Genomic DNA, 12,759 nt, shown 5'->3' on the forward strand with positions numbered 1-12,759 from the left:
CGCTGCGGAGGGCATGGCTGGAGCAGAGCTGCTAGCAAGGGCGAGGAGCTGTGTGGGGGCCGTGCTTGGGTTTCAGGGCTCGTGGAGGAGTGTCTGTGCTGACACGGAAATAAAGAAGCCAGATCAAGTCCTGGGGCTTTACGTTATTTACATCTCCGTGAGCCGAGTGACACCGGAGATCCGTGCCCAAAGTGGGCAGTGTTCCCCTATGATGTTTTCTGAAAATGGTCGCCGACCTCCTCGTCCACCCGCTGTGTCTTACATTACACACACATCACGAGCGGGTACCTCATTTTATTACACAAATACAATCCTAAAGCTTTTCCGACGCCGGTGCGCTCAGTGACCAGTCCTGACGGAAGCCTGGCTGTCCAGAGCCTGGGATGGCAGCAGTGCCAAGCTGTTATGCAGGAGGCGCACGCAGGGAGAGGAGAAGAGCACGCTTCCCTGGGACAGCACCCCACACACTCCCGCACAGCCCTCGGCAGGTGCCGCTGGGCCTCACCGCTCTGCCCGCCGCCCTGCCGGCAGCTCGGCCGGTCCCGGCGGCGCTCGGGGCGCAGGGCGGGCCGGCAGAGGTGGCCGCAGTCCCCGCCTCTCCCGCGGGCTGCTCGGCGGAGGCCGGGCCCGGAGGAGCCGCTCACCGGCGCCGCGGCCCGCCGGAGCCATGACCTCCCACCGCAGCGAGAGCGACTGGCAGGGGCTGCTGAGCGAGGTGAGGCGGCGGGGGGGCAGCGGGGCAGAGCGGCGGGCGGGCCCGGCTGCTCCCCGTGCCTCGGGGAAACGCCGGGTAGAGGGGCAGAGCCGCCGGCAGGACACCCGGCCCGTGGCCGAGCGGGCGGTAGCGGCTGCAGCGGCGGGCGGGGGGCGCCGAGCCGTGCCGGTCACGGCTGAGCTGTGCGGCCACGTCTGCCGATGGCCCTGCCCTGCCCTGCCCGGGCTGCCGCCCCGGCCCTGCGCGCTGCGGAGCGCCGGCAGCGAGGGCCTGCGAGCCTCTCCGTGTATTAGCCGCCCTGGCGCTGCAGAGAGCAGCTTGTCGGCGCTGATGCTGCAGCTGCTTTGAAGCCGCCGAGGATTCCCTGAGCTGCGGGGACGGCCGAGGCCTCGGGCCCGCGCTGCTGGCAGCCCGGAGGAGCGCAGGCCGGCTGCGGCACCGGCCTGGCTGACCGGGCTGCCCCTGTGCCGTGTGCCTGGTGCTCTTGCTTCCCTGGAATCACATGTGAAAGGATTTTGAGACCCATGGGGACGTTTATACAGTGGGAGAAAAGAATGTAATAGCACGGTGCCCATGAGCCTCAACAGGTGGAGGATTTTCCCGTTCCAAGAATAGAAACTTCATTGTCCACCACGTCCCCGTTAAAAGATCCACAGTTTTTACAGGTAAACATTTTCATGTAGGGTGAATTACCAAACTCAAACCATGCCTTGAGGCCAGTATAATTTCGAGGCGTATTATTGAAGTCAAATCTCTTTGTGAGCCAAACTCATGAAGTAGGCTGGCATGCTGATTTTCACATTGCATTACTATAAAAATAGTATTTTTATGCTTACAGCTAGCAGACAAAAGTTCTGGACAGACAGCATGGGCCTGGATAAACCTGACTGAGTCTGGTGTCCTGCAGTATGATGCACACAGGTGAATTGCCCTGTTTTCAGGAAGGCTTTGCCTCCATTATGTTAACTGAAGGCTTGAGGCCCTGACCTGTCAAAAAGATGTTTGAGTTTAGGGTGTTGAACCTGTCGACCCTCCTGGTTATTTCCGTGGGAGTTCGCAGGGGCCCAGATCTGTGCTAGTACAGTACATCCAGAATTGGAGTCTGTCTATGCACACAGTACTTGCAAAGATACAGCATGATCCAGGAGAAAGTGAAAAGTGCACTTTTAGTAGTATCCTGTTTTGTGCGTGGAGTTTTATTTGGGGTGGGGGTGGTTTCACATGGGAGGGAAGGGTAAGAGATGAGAGACAAGTCACGAGGTGTGTTCAGAAGAAGTGTTGCTATTCTTTGCTTTAAAAAGTAATTTAGAATTGCTTTGGAACATTTTTAATTTCTATATAGTTTAACTTAAAAACTCAGTCCTGAAATCAAACTCTTACTTCAGTTTAGGGGCTTCTTCATTGTAGTAAAGCTTAATGACTGTGCTAAGCCACAGTCTTGTAGATACTTAAGCATACATGTAATTTCTTTTGTTCAGAAAAAATTAGAGGCCTAGTGACTTGCATTCCACCTTTGCTTCCTTTCTCAATGCTTCCACAGCAGGCTTACAGCCTGTTTTTCTGGGTGTAATCTGTAGTATGTGCTGTCGAGGTACAGGTTTTCCTCTTTTGTCTTCCTTTTCCTTTGGATGTTGTGATTTACTCCATGTGATTTACCCATTAACTCCAACATCCTAACGGGTCTGTGAGAAAGTGGCTCAAACTTCTGAAGTAACTTCTAATAAGGTTTTTGAATTTACCATATCCCTCAGTGGTACAGAGTTTCTCAAGCCCTCCTATCTTCAGTGTCTGCTAGGTAATGTTTTCCCCCTGTGCATTTCATAAACATTTTGAAATGCTTTCAAAATACAAGGTAACACAGATGAGAAAAGACATGGTAGCTCTAAACAAACACTCTCTCATTGCTGATGGTAGGCGGTTTAAAGATGGGGTTAAAAATCTTGGTGTAAAAGATCAGAAGCTGGTGTGTTCAGATCCGTGGTCACATTCCTTCTCGTTTGCATAAGCCCAACACTCCAAGTTTGAAAGGTAGGAGTAATTAAAATACTTGTCAAAGCAACTGTAATTTTTAAAACTCTGGTAACTGTAAGTGTTAAGAAGAGTGGTAGGATGTCTGGTCCTTATGCACAAACACTTGTACACACAGCATATATTTTTGTAGGTTGTCTTTTCATTGTTCATTAGATAAAAATAATATTTTTTGTCTGTTTCAGTCTTTTTCTATATTTACTCTTCTTCTTTCTTACTTTTGTTCTATTTCAGTGCCTTTTGCTCTTTACCCTTCCACATATCTTTCTCTGCTTTTATTATGCTCACCACTAACTTTTTGCTTTTTCTTTTGCCTCCATGTTTGTGTATTGTTCCACTTATTCTACAGCCACACATTGGCTGTAGAATTTCAGGCCTAGTGTGCACCTGGTACTGTGAACAATCCTTGCACCACATGTACCTTGAGCATTCTTTAAACTAACTGAATAGGATGACGTAGGTAGGAAAACTGGGACAACGCCAACTTAGCAAATACTGAAGGAGCATAAAGGAGTCATTATTTCCATTGATAATCTCACAAACTGGGTTTAAAAGAACTCACTTTGGTAGCAAAAATCCACATAAATTTTTCCTGTTATTTAGCCAAATTCATGTACTGGTGATGGATGGATGGATATAGATATCTATATGTAGCAAATTACTCTTTTGGGTTACCATGTAATTTTTCTGCTTGAACTCTTGGTTTTCTTCTAACATTTATGTCAATGACCCATGTTTAGGGTGTTTAAAAGCTGGTGTAAAGTTGTAGGGTGAAGACCTGATCAATAACTGCTTGTTTGACACAAGAGACTGAGCTGTAGCAAGAACTTTCTTGCTGGTGGCCCAAGTCCTCTGTAAACAAGTGATCTTCATAAATCTCAAAATACTATCCCGAGAGTACATTCCATTCTTGGAGTTGATCAAGGCCAGGTTGGATGGGAGTCTGAGCAACCTGGTCTAGTTGAAGGTGTCCCTGCCCATGGCAGTGGGGTTGGAACTGGATGATCTTCAAGGTCCCTCAAATTTGCCAACATCTAGATTTAAATCCAATGTCAAAATGCGTTTCTTTTGCTTGTCACCTCCCACATGTTAGAGTGTTTAGTGTATGCTATTTACAGCTACTCATATGTGACTGCACCTCCTAAAGTTAGTTTGAAGAGGTGTAGTTTCCATTTAATTTGTCATTCATAACAGGCCATTTCTTGGTTATTGACTGTATATGGTCTTCAGCAGCACAGAGGGAGGTGATATGTTTGTCTCCTGAGCTCCCTTGCCTAGTAATTTTCAACTTACCAAACTGTTGAGCAGTAGTTCTAGTTGAAATAGCTAAATGTTATAGTGAGTTCTGTAGAGTGAGACACCTAGCCTGCTTATAATTGGCAGAGCATACCTTTCCCACTGGTTGCACAATTTTTTATGTGGACGAGAGAGAAGAAGGAAAACTGGTGAGATTTGCATGTTCATAATATCTCTATGAAATTGTCATGTTTCCTCTTCAAACAAAGTGTAATGTAATTCACCAAACCTCTATGAGGGGGCCCAACAGGCCTTGGAGGCACTTGTTTCAGAGCTTTTTTTAATGTGGACAGATGCAGTGGCTGTAGGGGAGGACAAAGTGGAGCAGATACTCTAAGGTCCCTGGTTGGTTGGGTTGGCATTGTAATGACTCTGACATTTGGAAAAGGAAAGAGAAATGCTAAAAGAGCTGGCACTGTACTCAAAAATTCTCAGGAGCTATGGAAGAGTGCTATGAAGACCTGCATGCTGACTTTGGGCAGCAAAACAAGTGTTTGCTTTTCATAGTTTCCATGTGTCAGGGTGGACTAAGACACCTACCAGGGATGTTGTGAAACAGAGAGAAATTAATAATGTAATCTGATGCAGAGCATACAAAACTTCGAAGGACTGGGCCACATTGCACAGTAGTGTTAACTACTAAATTGTGGTAATTCCTAAATGGCCAGTGAACATGATGTGGTGTAGTATTGTCATCAAGACATAGTGTTCTGAGGAGCTGCTTATATCACTTCTGTCATCAGTGAATGATACCAGCCTGCTTTGTGTTTCAGCGGCCAGGAGGCAGCCAGGGAAGCAAGAGCTGGCCAGCAGGAAAAGCAGAGTTGATATGGTGGGATAAAACCAAGGTCACTGCATTGTTTCAGGTTTTATCAGAGATGAGGAAGTGAGATGGCAAGCAAATGGCCAGTAATTGTGTATTTCTCTGAGTCTGAGTGCTTGACTGCTTGACTTTTTCAGATAAGTTAACAGTTTAATCTGAAGTCAAGGGGAACAAAATTATTGAAACACAGCAGCAAACATCCCAGACAGGGAGATTGCAATGTGCTTTGGGACCTTTCTGTTTCTACAACAAAACTGTCTCCAAGAGTACAGTCAGGAGAAATTTGATAAAACTAAAGGCAGTTTAGTAGCAGTTGAATCTCTTGTTAAAAGATGGTACCTAGAGTTCATGGTTTCCCAGAGAGCATGGTGGATGATGGGTCTCGAGGCCCAATGTAAAGTAGTAACCCTTCGGCATTTGAGGACACAAGGCCCTGGAGTGTCAGGAGGACACAGAATATGATCAATAATGGTTCCAAAGCACAGTTTGGAGTTAGTATCTCTACTTCTAGTCTCAGAAAATTAGATGTTTTCCTTGACATTAATTGCCATTAAGTACCAAAATATAGGCCAGTAATTTGTACAAATTTAAAAAAAAAATTCTGTTAGGAATTCGGTGTGTTCATTGGTTTAAAAAAAGAAGTCTAAAACCTTGACCATGTCCCAGCTTCATCAGATTATTAGACCATGTCTACAGCGTCATTAATGAGATCTACCCAGATTTGTCACTAAAAATAGCAATGGACAAATAGTAAGTGTTCGATGTAGAGGGTCACCTTGGAGCAGTTACACTCTCCTGTAATGTCAGTCTCTTTTTACTCAATTTCACTAAAGTAGTCATCTGGCTGTAAAGCAGTTCAGACAGTAATGTAAGATGTCATATATATTCCTTTAATTATTATGATCTTCCTTGTAGCAATTATAATTTACTTTATTGCAGGTAACAGCACATTGGTAGATAAAAGTCACTAGACAGATATGAAATGTTGTACGTTGTAGCTTTTAGGTTGAATGTATAGCAGCTGGTTCTTGTTTAACCTTGTTTTTTAAATTCATAGATTATTTTGTACCAATAATTAAAAAGAAACAAAAGACAATAAGAATATTTCATAGTAACTGTAGTGCATAACAGGATTCACTTTTTTGTCTCACTGATAGACAGTACCTGAGATGTAGGCTTTCCTTCAGTTGCAGGGGAAGAAATCTCCACATGAGTGAATGCCAGAAGCATCTATTGAATACTTTTTCCGGACTGTTTGAGAAAATTTGCCTTATTGCTTTCATTGCTCCAAAAAGACTTGTCACACTTCTGTGTTCTTTTTGACAGCATACCAATTTTATTGCACTTATTTCTCCATATAAGGGAAATTGCTGATGGGACTCAGTTATTTCCCTGAGTAGAAGCCATTTCTGGTGTGCAGTTGTTAGGTCTGTTTATGGCCATTATTACTACGTTGTTTTTTAACATTCAGAAACACATATATTGAATGACCTCTTTGAGGTCTGTCTTTGTAAAATTTGGTTTTCCTTCAGTAATGATAATGGGAATTGCAAACATAACTCTGTTGAATAATCAGATTCCACAGAAATGCTCTGGCTTTATTGTTTCTTGTGCCATAAGCCTATGGAAAGAAATTATTGTGTTATTACCAGTTTTATTCTATTTCTTTGGGAAAGTCAATATGTGTAAAATGCAAAAATTACTTCAAAAAGTCTTTTATGTGGTCATTTTTATAGTAAAATCCAAACAATACATTGAGGAGAGATGCCAACATCATCAATATATAGTTCATCTAGTTAAAACAGGTTTTAAACAAGGAGGCTGTCCTTATTCCTTTTCATTTAGACCCTGAACATTACTGTCCCCACAATCTGTTTATGGTTCCTTATCCTCAGCCTAATAGGTAGTGGAGAATTCCCCAGTCCCTGTCAGTGCTGCTGTAAAAGGCGAAGCCTCCTTGTATGCTCTGAGTGTGTCTTTTGTTGAGAGCTGTGACTCATGGTAGAAGCAAGATTTGTTTGGTGCTGGGTCTGTATTTCCTGCTGGGTAACTACTGGGTTTTACAGTCTTTTCCACATGCTCTGGTTCACTTCTGATACACTCTCTCATCCAGCAGCACTTGAGACAAGGCTTGTAGGCACCTACAGGTGCTGTGGGTATCTAAGGCAAGATGTTTGGCTTCTTTGCACTCCCCTTGTGTGCATGGTGTAGCCTGCTCTGCTCCACATAGGTGTTGAATGGATGGGCCAGCTTCATTCTTCCTGGGGTTCTTCCTGTTAAAGGAACAGGACAGGCTACTGGGTTAAGGGCTTGAGGCTGTTGGAGGTTTTTTTTAAGTGATTGCAAGGTTTGCTTTTATTAATTTTTATTTGTAATTATCAGATTGTTAATATTTAAAAACAATTCAGCGAAGGCATATTTTAGAATTACTAAGACAGGGGATGAAACAGGGGAAAAAAGAGGAGAGACTGACAAATATTTCACTGTAAGGGAAAGAATTATTTTATCAAGTTTGAGGCAGTTTGCCATGTCACTATAATCACTTGCTGACAATATTAAAGTTTAGCTTCTCGAACCTTTCAGTCCTTTATCAGGGGATTTGACATTTGTGTAAGGTATCAGTAAGGACATAAGTACATAGGTACATTTACCTTTGTTGATGCCAAGGCATCATAATCCAGAAAATTTATGGCAGGATTTCAACTACAGTATTGCCAGAAATAAAATTAATCCAAGGTGGAAGTGTCCTTTTTGAGAGTTCAAATCCTTCTTGGAACTGCTTTTCTCATTCCCACTTTTTTTGCAACTAAGCATTTACCATGTTTGGAAAAGGTTGGCTGTACTAATATACCAAATTCACTTTTCCCTTTCTCATTGACATGAATGAGGTTAACAAAGTTAATTCCAAGCAAGTAGTACATACAAAGAATGATCTTTGTCCCAGAGAACAGCACTGAACAGTATGGAAGTGCTGATGTTCTTGCTTTGTGCAAGAGCCCATAATGACAAAGTATTCTTGTCAGAGGATATAATGGAACTATAAATTGTTTTCATGACTGCTGTGGTATTTGGTCTCTTGCAGAGCACATTCAGAAAGTATTTAGAGCCGCATCTTATGTCAGTAACATCAGAAGTAGAAATATATACTTTAGCATGAGTAGTGTCAAGTATTGGATAATAAGAATCTGCTGATCAAACATCATATTAAGTAAAAAAAGTTACTTGAAAGTTCTGATAGGTAACATTGAGGATGACATACATGTTACTCTTCCTTTCAATAGGTAAAGGCAATGAAGCAGATCAGACTAATGCAGAACAGCTAAGATCTGCAAGTTCTGCTTTGCTTAGTGCACGAGCCCTACACATGAAAGGTGGTGGCTGCAGGGGAAGGCATATCTCTGCCTTGCCTCCCCTTTTAGGTGTTTGCAGCATTCCTGCATTATTTCCCATTCTTTTGCCTCAAACAAGCATGTGCCTGTAGCATCACAGCATAATAAAGTTTGTTTTACCTGTGCCATTAGGGCATCACACTGTAATTGTTTCAGACTCAAGATGAATTTTTGTTACAATCATACTACCCCTTCTGCCCATTTCCCATGGTCCCATTTCCGTGTCCAGTTGGAAGGCTGAGCCCAGAGGCCATTGCTGGTAGAGGGGCGAGGGATGGCAGTGGGAAGTGAAGCAGGAACAACTGGTTGCCGCCTGGGAGCTAAGATGACTTGTCGCAGACTTTGACTTGTGCAGTCTTCCTCCAGCTTTTCAGAGAAGAACTTGAGCCTCTTTTATCCAGTACTGGCTTGAGCAGAAATGGCTTGTTACATGTATGTTTTTTTTCTCCTCTGCAGTATCTGGTGTGCAAAAGGAAGCTGGAAAGTAAAAAGGAGGCATTGCTAATCCTCTCCAAAGAGCTGGACACCTGTCAGCAAGAAAGAGACCAGTATCAACTTATGGCCAACCAGCTGCGGGAACGACACCAGTCTCTGAAAAAGAAGTATCGGGAGCTGATTGTAGGTTGTTCTTTATGAACACTGTATAACTGGGGGACAAGGGTGAACCTCAAAAAAAAAAAAAAAGCAAGAAAGAAAAAAAAGGAAAGAAATCCAAAATGGCTGCTGTAATACAGCCTTGATCATATTATTACTCATTTGTTCTGCATTGATGAGGCAGTGCTTGTTATATAGGACACAGAAAGACAGTGCATGCTCTGAGGAAATCAGTTTCAGTGATAATTCCATTTAAAAACTGACTGTGGAATTGTTATTCCACAACAACTTAATGTAGCAGTACGAAAATTAATGCAACACAAATTTGTAATGACCTGCTGTTCTAGAGAGGTAAACAAATCTTCAACTTCGGGTGTTTTTTTAAGTTGAAGTTAGTGTTACTGGTATTAATCAGTAGTATTAAAAAAAAAAAATTATAGCATTTTAGTTAAAATATGTGTTCCAAAATTAGGTTCATGGAATTAATATAGTTTCTGTTTTCAGAAATAATCTGCCAATAAAAATATATCTTTTTATTTGTAGGATGGGGATCCATCGCTTCCACCTGAAAAGAGGAAACAGGTAGGATTTATTTTTCAGTTGATGTTATTTATCTGCTACAAAAGTACTTTTTAAAAGAATAAAAGTATTAATTAAGAAATCTGGCAAAAAAGCAAGCATTTCTGAGTATTAAAAAGCTCAGTCTTTAAGCTGTGATTTCTGCTTTTGTCTACACATTTCACTCTGAAATATCTGAACTATCATTAATTAGAATATATGGCTATTGCTTTCATGTTCACCTGAGACTGAAATTGGTCAGTGTACAGAGACTTGAGATGGTTCTCCTTGTTTATCCTTCCATATTGAGTCCTAAAATGGATTTGTGACAGGACTTCTCATACTTAAAAGTAAGCTGGGAATGCATTGTCTGCATTCCATAATTGTTAATTTATTGTTGTGAGTGCTGTTTTCCATTAAGTGTTCTCCCAGGCCACTTGGACTCTATGAGTTATAAATGGTAAAACAATGATAATTGCATTTTATGGTTCCCATGAAAAACTTTTTGCCTGCTCACATGCATTTTTTGTTCCTGGATTTCCACATAGTGTGTCCCAGTTGTGGAATGTTGGTTGTCACATCTTAAAATTATCTTAATTTTCAGAGAAAAATGGCACCCAAAATGCAATGTGTGGAGCAGGGAAATGAAGACAATGTAAAAGAACAAAAATAGTTGCTGTAATTGCTAGTTTTGGAAGTCTTTTAACTATGTTTAAAACATGGTTATTACATTCTCTTAATGGATCAGAAGTTTTACTCATCACCCTTTCCCTGAGAGTTTGCATGCAGTTCTTGCTATTTGCTTAAAATTTTATGGCTTAGGGTTTTGGTTGCTTTAAACTAAGCTTCCAGAGGCAATATAATTACTCCTTCAGGCACTTAAACAAATAGCTGCCAAGAAGTCAGTGGCTCAGTGTAGAATCATTTAACTTCCTCATTATTTAGCATAATTTATTTGCAATTCTGTTATTTCAACAGAATTCTAATAAAAGTTTATGACCAGATACAAGTTTGTGCATTCTGAGTGCTGCTGAGGAATATCCAATTGAAAGAAAAAACCCCCGTGGCAGTATATGGATCATTACAGAGATAAGTAGGAAGGGAGATTTGCCATCCCATAGCTATTCCAATTCATCTTTCAAAACAAATAAAACTGCCACTTGTTTCTAAAATACTAGCCAAATTCAGTCTAAATTCAGAAGCTGTGATTATGTTAAGTTTTGGCAATTTGTCTTACCAGTGTGAGTGCCTGGAAAACCTTTAATAATTTACCTAGGAATCATCTTTTTTTTTTTTCTGAGGAAGTTATGTATTCATGATAGGTAGCAGTGAAAGAAAGAAAATCTTGTCTTCAAGTGAGGTCATTGATAGGTTCCCCCCAAGAACAGTATATACATTGGGTTGTACAGTAATAGACTGTTAGTGTACTTGAGTTTTCATTTCCTGAGAAATGTGTCCGTAGCATACAAGGTGGATAACCTAGAGTAGTTAGTGCAACCTTTCTGAAGAAGAGTATAGTTTTGCTTTGAGAAATGCATCAGAGAATAATAAAAGAAAGTTATGAATATTTTTCCATTATTACCATACATACATTTCTTAGCATTTTCTCACCTAAGAAGGAGTGAAGTTTTCTCTCCCTTTTGTACTTCTTCCATTCCCTTTTTTCCTGGAACCCTATCTGCCTGCTGGGAGAAGTTTGTGACCTCAGTCACTTTATGAAAAGAGACTCTGGTCCTCCAATGAATTCTACATGACACAAAAGTGCATGTTGTTTTCATGGTCAGAAATGAGATGAAAACATGATATGCTTAGCAATTTGCTATCTGTTGTGTTGATTTTCCACAACTAAGAAATTATTGCTTATTACTGAAATTTCAATCTAGAACCGTAAATGTAATAGGCTGGTTGGAATTGCTGCTGTTTTCTCCTTCTTGTCTTTGTTTTTCCCCTGTTTTATCAATTATATTTCGTGACTGCTTAAAATATCTTCTACCATGCCTTCTCATCCTCTTTTGCTGCAAGGAATTTTCATGTTTTTTATGGAAATATCATGTAACCAGGCATTTTCTGTCACCAAGTCGCTAACTCAAAATTTGTTTTTGTAAAATTGTTACTTAAAGGTATCTTAACATGCAGTGCTCTGTACTGTTTTCCCTCTCAAAGCTGTTTGCATTTCAGATCTTTTCCAAATTATACAATTCTATGATACTATGATGTTTCTATCCAAAGATTGCTCTGTGTGTATTGCCTTCTGCCAACCAGCAAAGGCAGGAAATTAGATACTCTGCTACTGAAATTTCTTTTTCTACTGTAGATTTTTCACCATTAGTGTTGTTATCATAGCTTGTGAGCTGTCAGTTCTTTCCTGGCCTCTTGTGCCTAACACTCTCAGATGGTGTGTTTGAACATAGTTTTATAATGTCTTATGGTGTCAGGTATAGAGTAATTTTTGGGTAAGTAATGGAGGGGCAAAATATTTCAGGACAATAGGAATTAGGACGAGTGTGTTTTATGTTAAAATTAATTCAGACATGGTTGTAGTGGTTTAGTCCCAGCCAGCAGCCAAGGCCCCCACAGCCACTTGCTCACTGCTTACCAGCGTGATCAGAGAGAGAACTGGAGGGTAAACACTAGGGAACTTGTGGGTTGAGATAAAAGACAGTTTAATAGGAAAAGCAAAAGCTGCTCACACAAGCAAAGCAAAACAAGGAATTCACTCACCACTTCCATGGGCAGGCAGGGGTTCAGCCCTCCCCAGGAGACCAGGGCCCCTTCACATGTAACAGTGACTTGGAATGATGAACACCATCTCTCCAAATGCCCCACCATTCCTCCTTCTTCCCCCACTTTATATACCAAGCATGATGTCACATGGTCTGGAATATCCATTTGGTCAGTTTGGGTCATCTGTCCTGGCTGCCTCTCCTCCCAAACTCCCATGACCACCCAACTTCCTTGCCAGCGTGGCAGTAAAAAAAGCAGAAAAAGCCTTAGCTCTGTGTAAGCACTTCTGAGCAATAACAGAAACATCTCTATATTATCAACCCTGTGTTTAGCTCAAATCCGAAGTGTAGCTTCATATCTGTGAAGAAAATTAACTCTACCCCAGCTGAAACCAGCACAATGGTAAACAGTAGACACTCCCCATTTTGAGACATGTTAAAATATTTCTCTGTCTACATAGCCTCTGCTGAGCATCCTATATGCATAGAAATTCTACCATTCTACAGTTCTGCAATGATACATATTTATATGGATTAACAGTGATACAGGACATTTTAATGGAAGTTTACTAGGTATCTGTTCACCAGTGTTGCTGCACTGGGAAACTTAAAACCATAGGATTTCTAACTCGA

At 41.5% G+C, this 12,759-nt stretch overlaps 1 protein-coding gene across 4 annotated transcripts in view; it reads left to right on the forward strand.

Annotated features, from left to right (window-relative positions):
• The first annotated feature begins 553 nt into the window (after window positions 1-553).
• CCDC149 (coiled-coil domain containing 149) overlaps window positions 554-12,759 on the forward strand; it is a 51,338-nt gene continuing 39,132 nt past the window's right edge. For 3 of the 4 annotated variants that reach the window (XM_085059232.1, XM_085059233.1, XM_085059235.1), the window contains exons 1-3: window positions 555-715; window positions 8,708-8,869; window positions 9,389-9,427. In XM_085059232.1, coding sequence (XP_084915358.1) covers window positions 668-715; window positions 8,708-8,869; window positions 9,389-9,427 — 249 coding nt within the window. In that variant the 5' untranslated portion in view covers window positions 555-667. Of the gene's footprint in view, window positions 716-8,707; window positions 8,870-9,388; window positions 9,428-12,759 lie in introns of all 4 variants that reach the window. The other variant, XM_085059236.1, reaches the window with a different exon arrangement.

This window comes from Lichenostomus cassidix, chromosome 4, assembly GCF_008360975.1.
Source record: "Lichenostomus cassidix isolate B80296 chromosome 4, HeHo_3.0, whole genome shotgun sequence".
NCBI classification, from domain to species: domain Eukaryota; kingdom Metazoa; phylum Chordata; class Aves; order Passeriformes; family Meliphagidae; genus Lichenostomus; species Lichenostomus cassidix.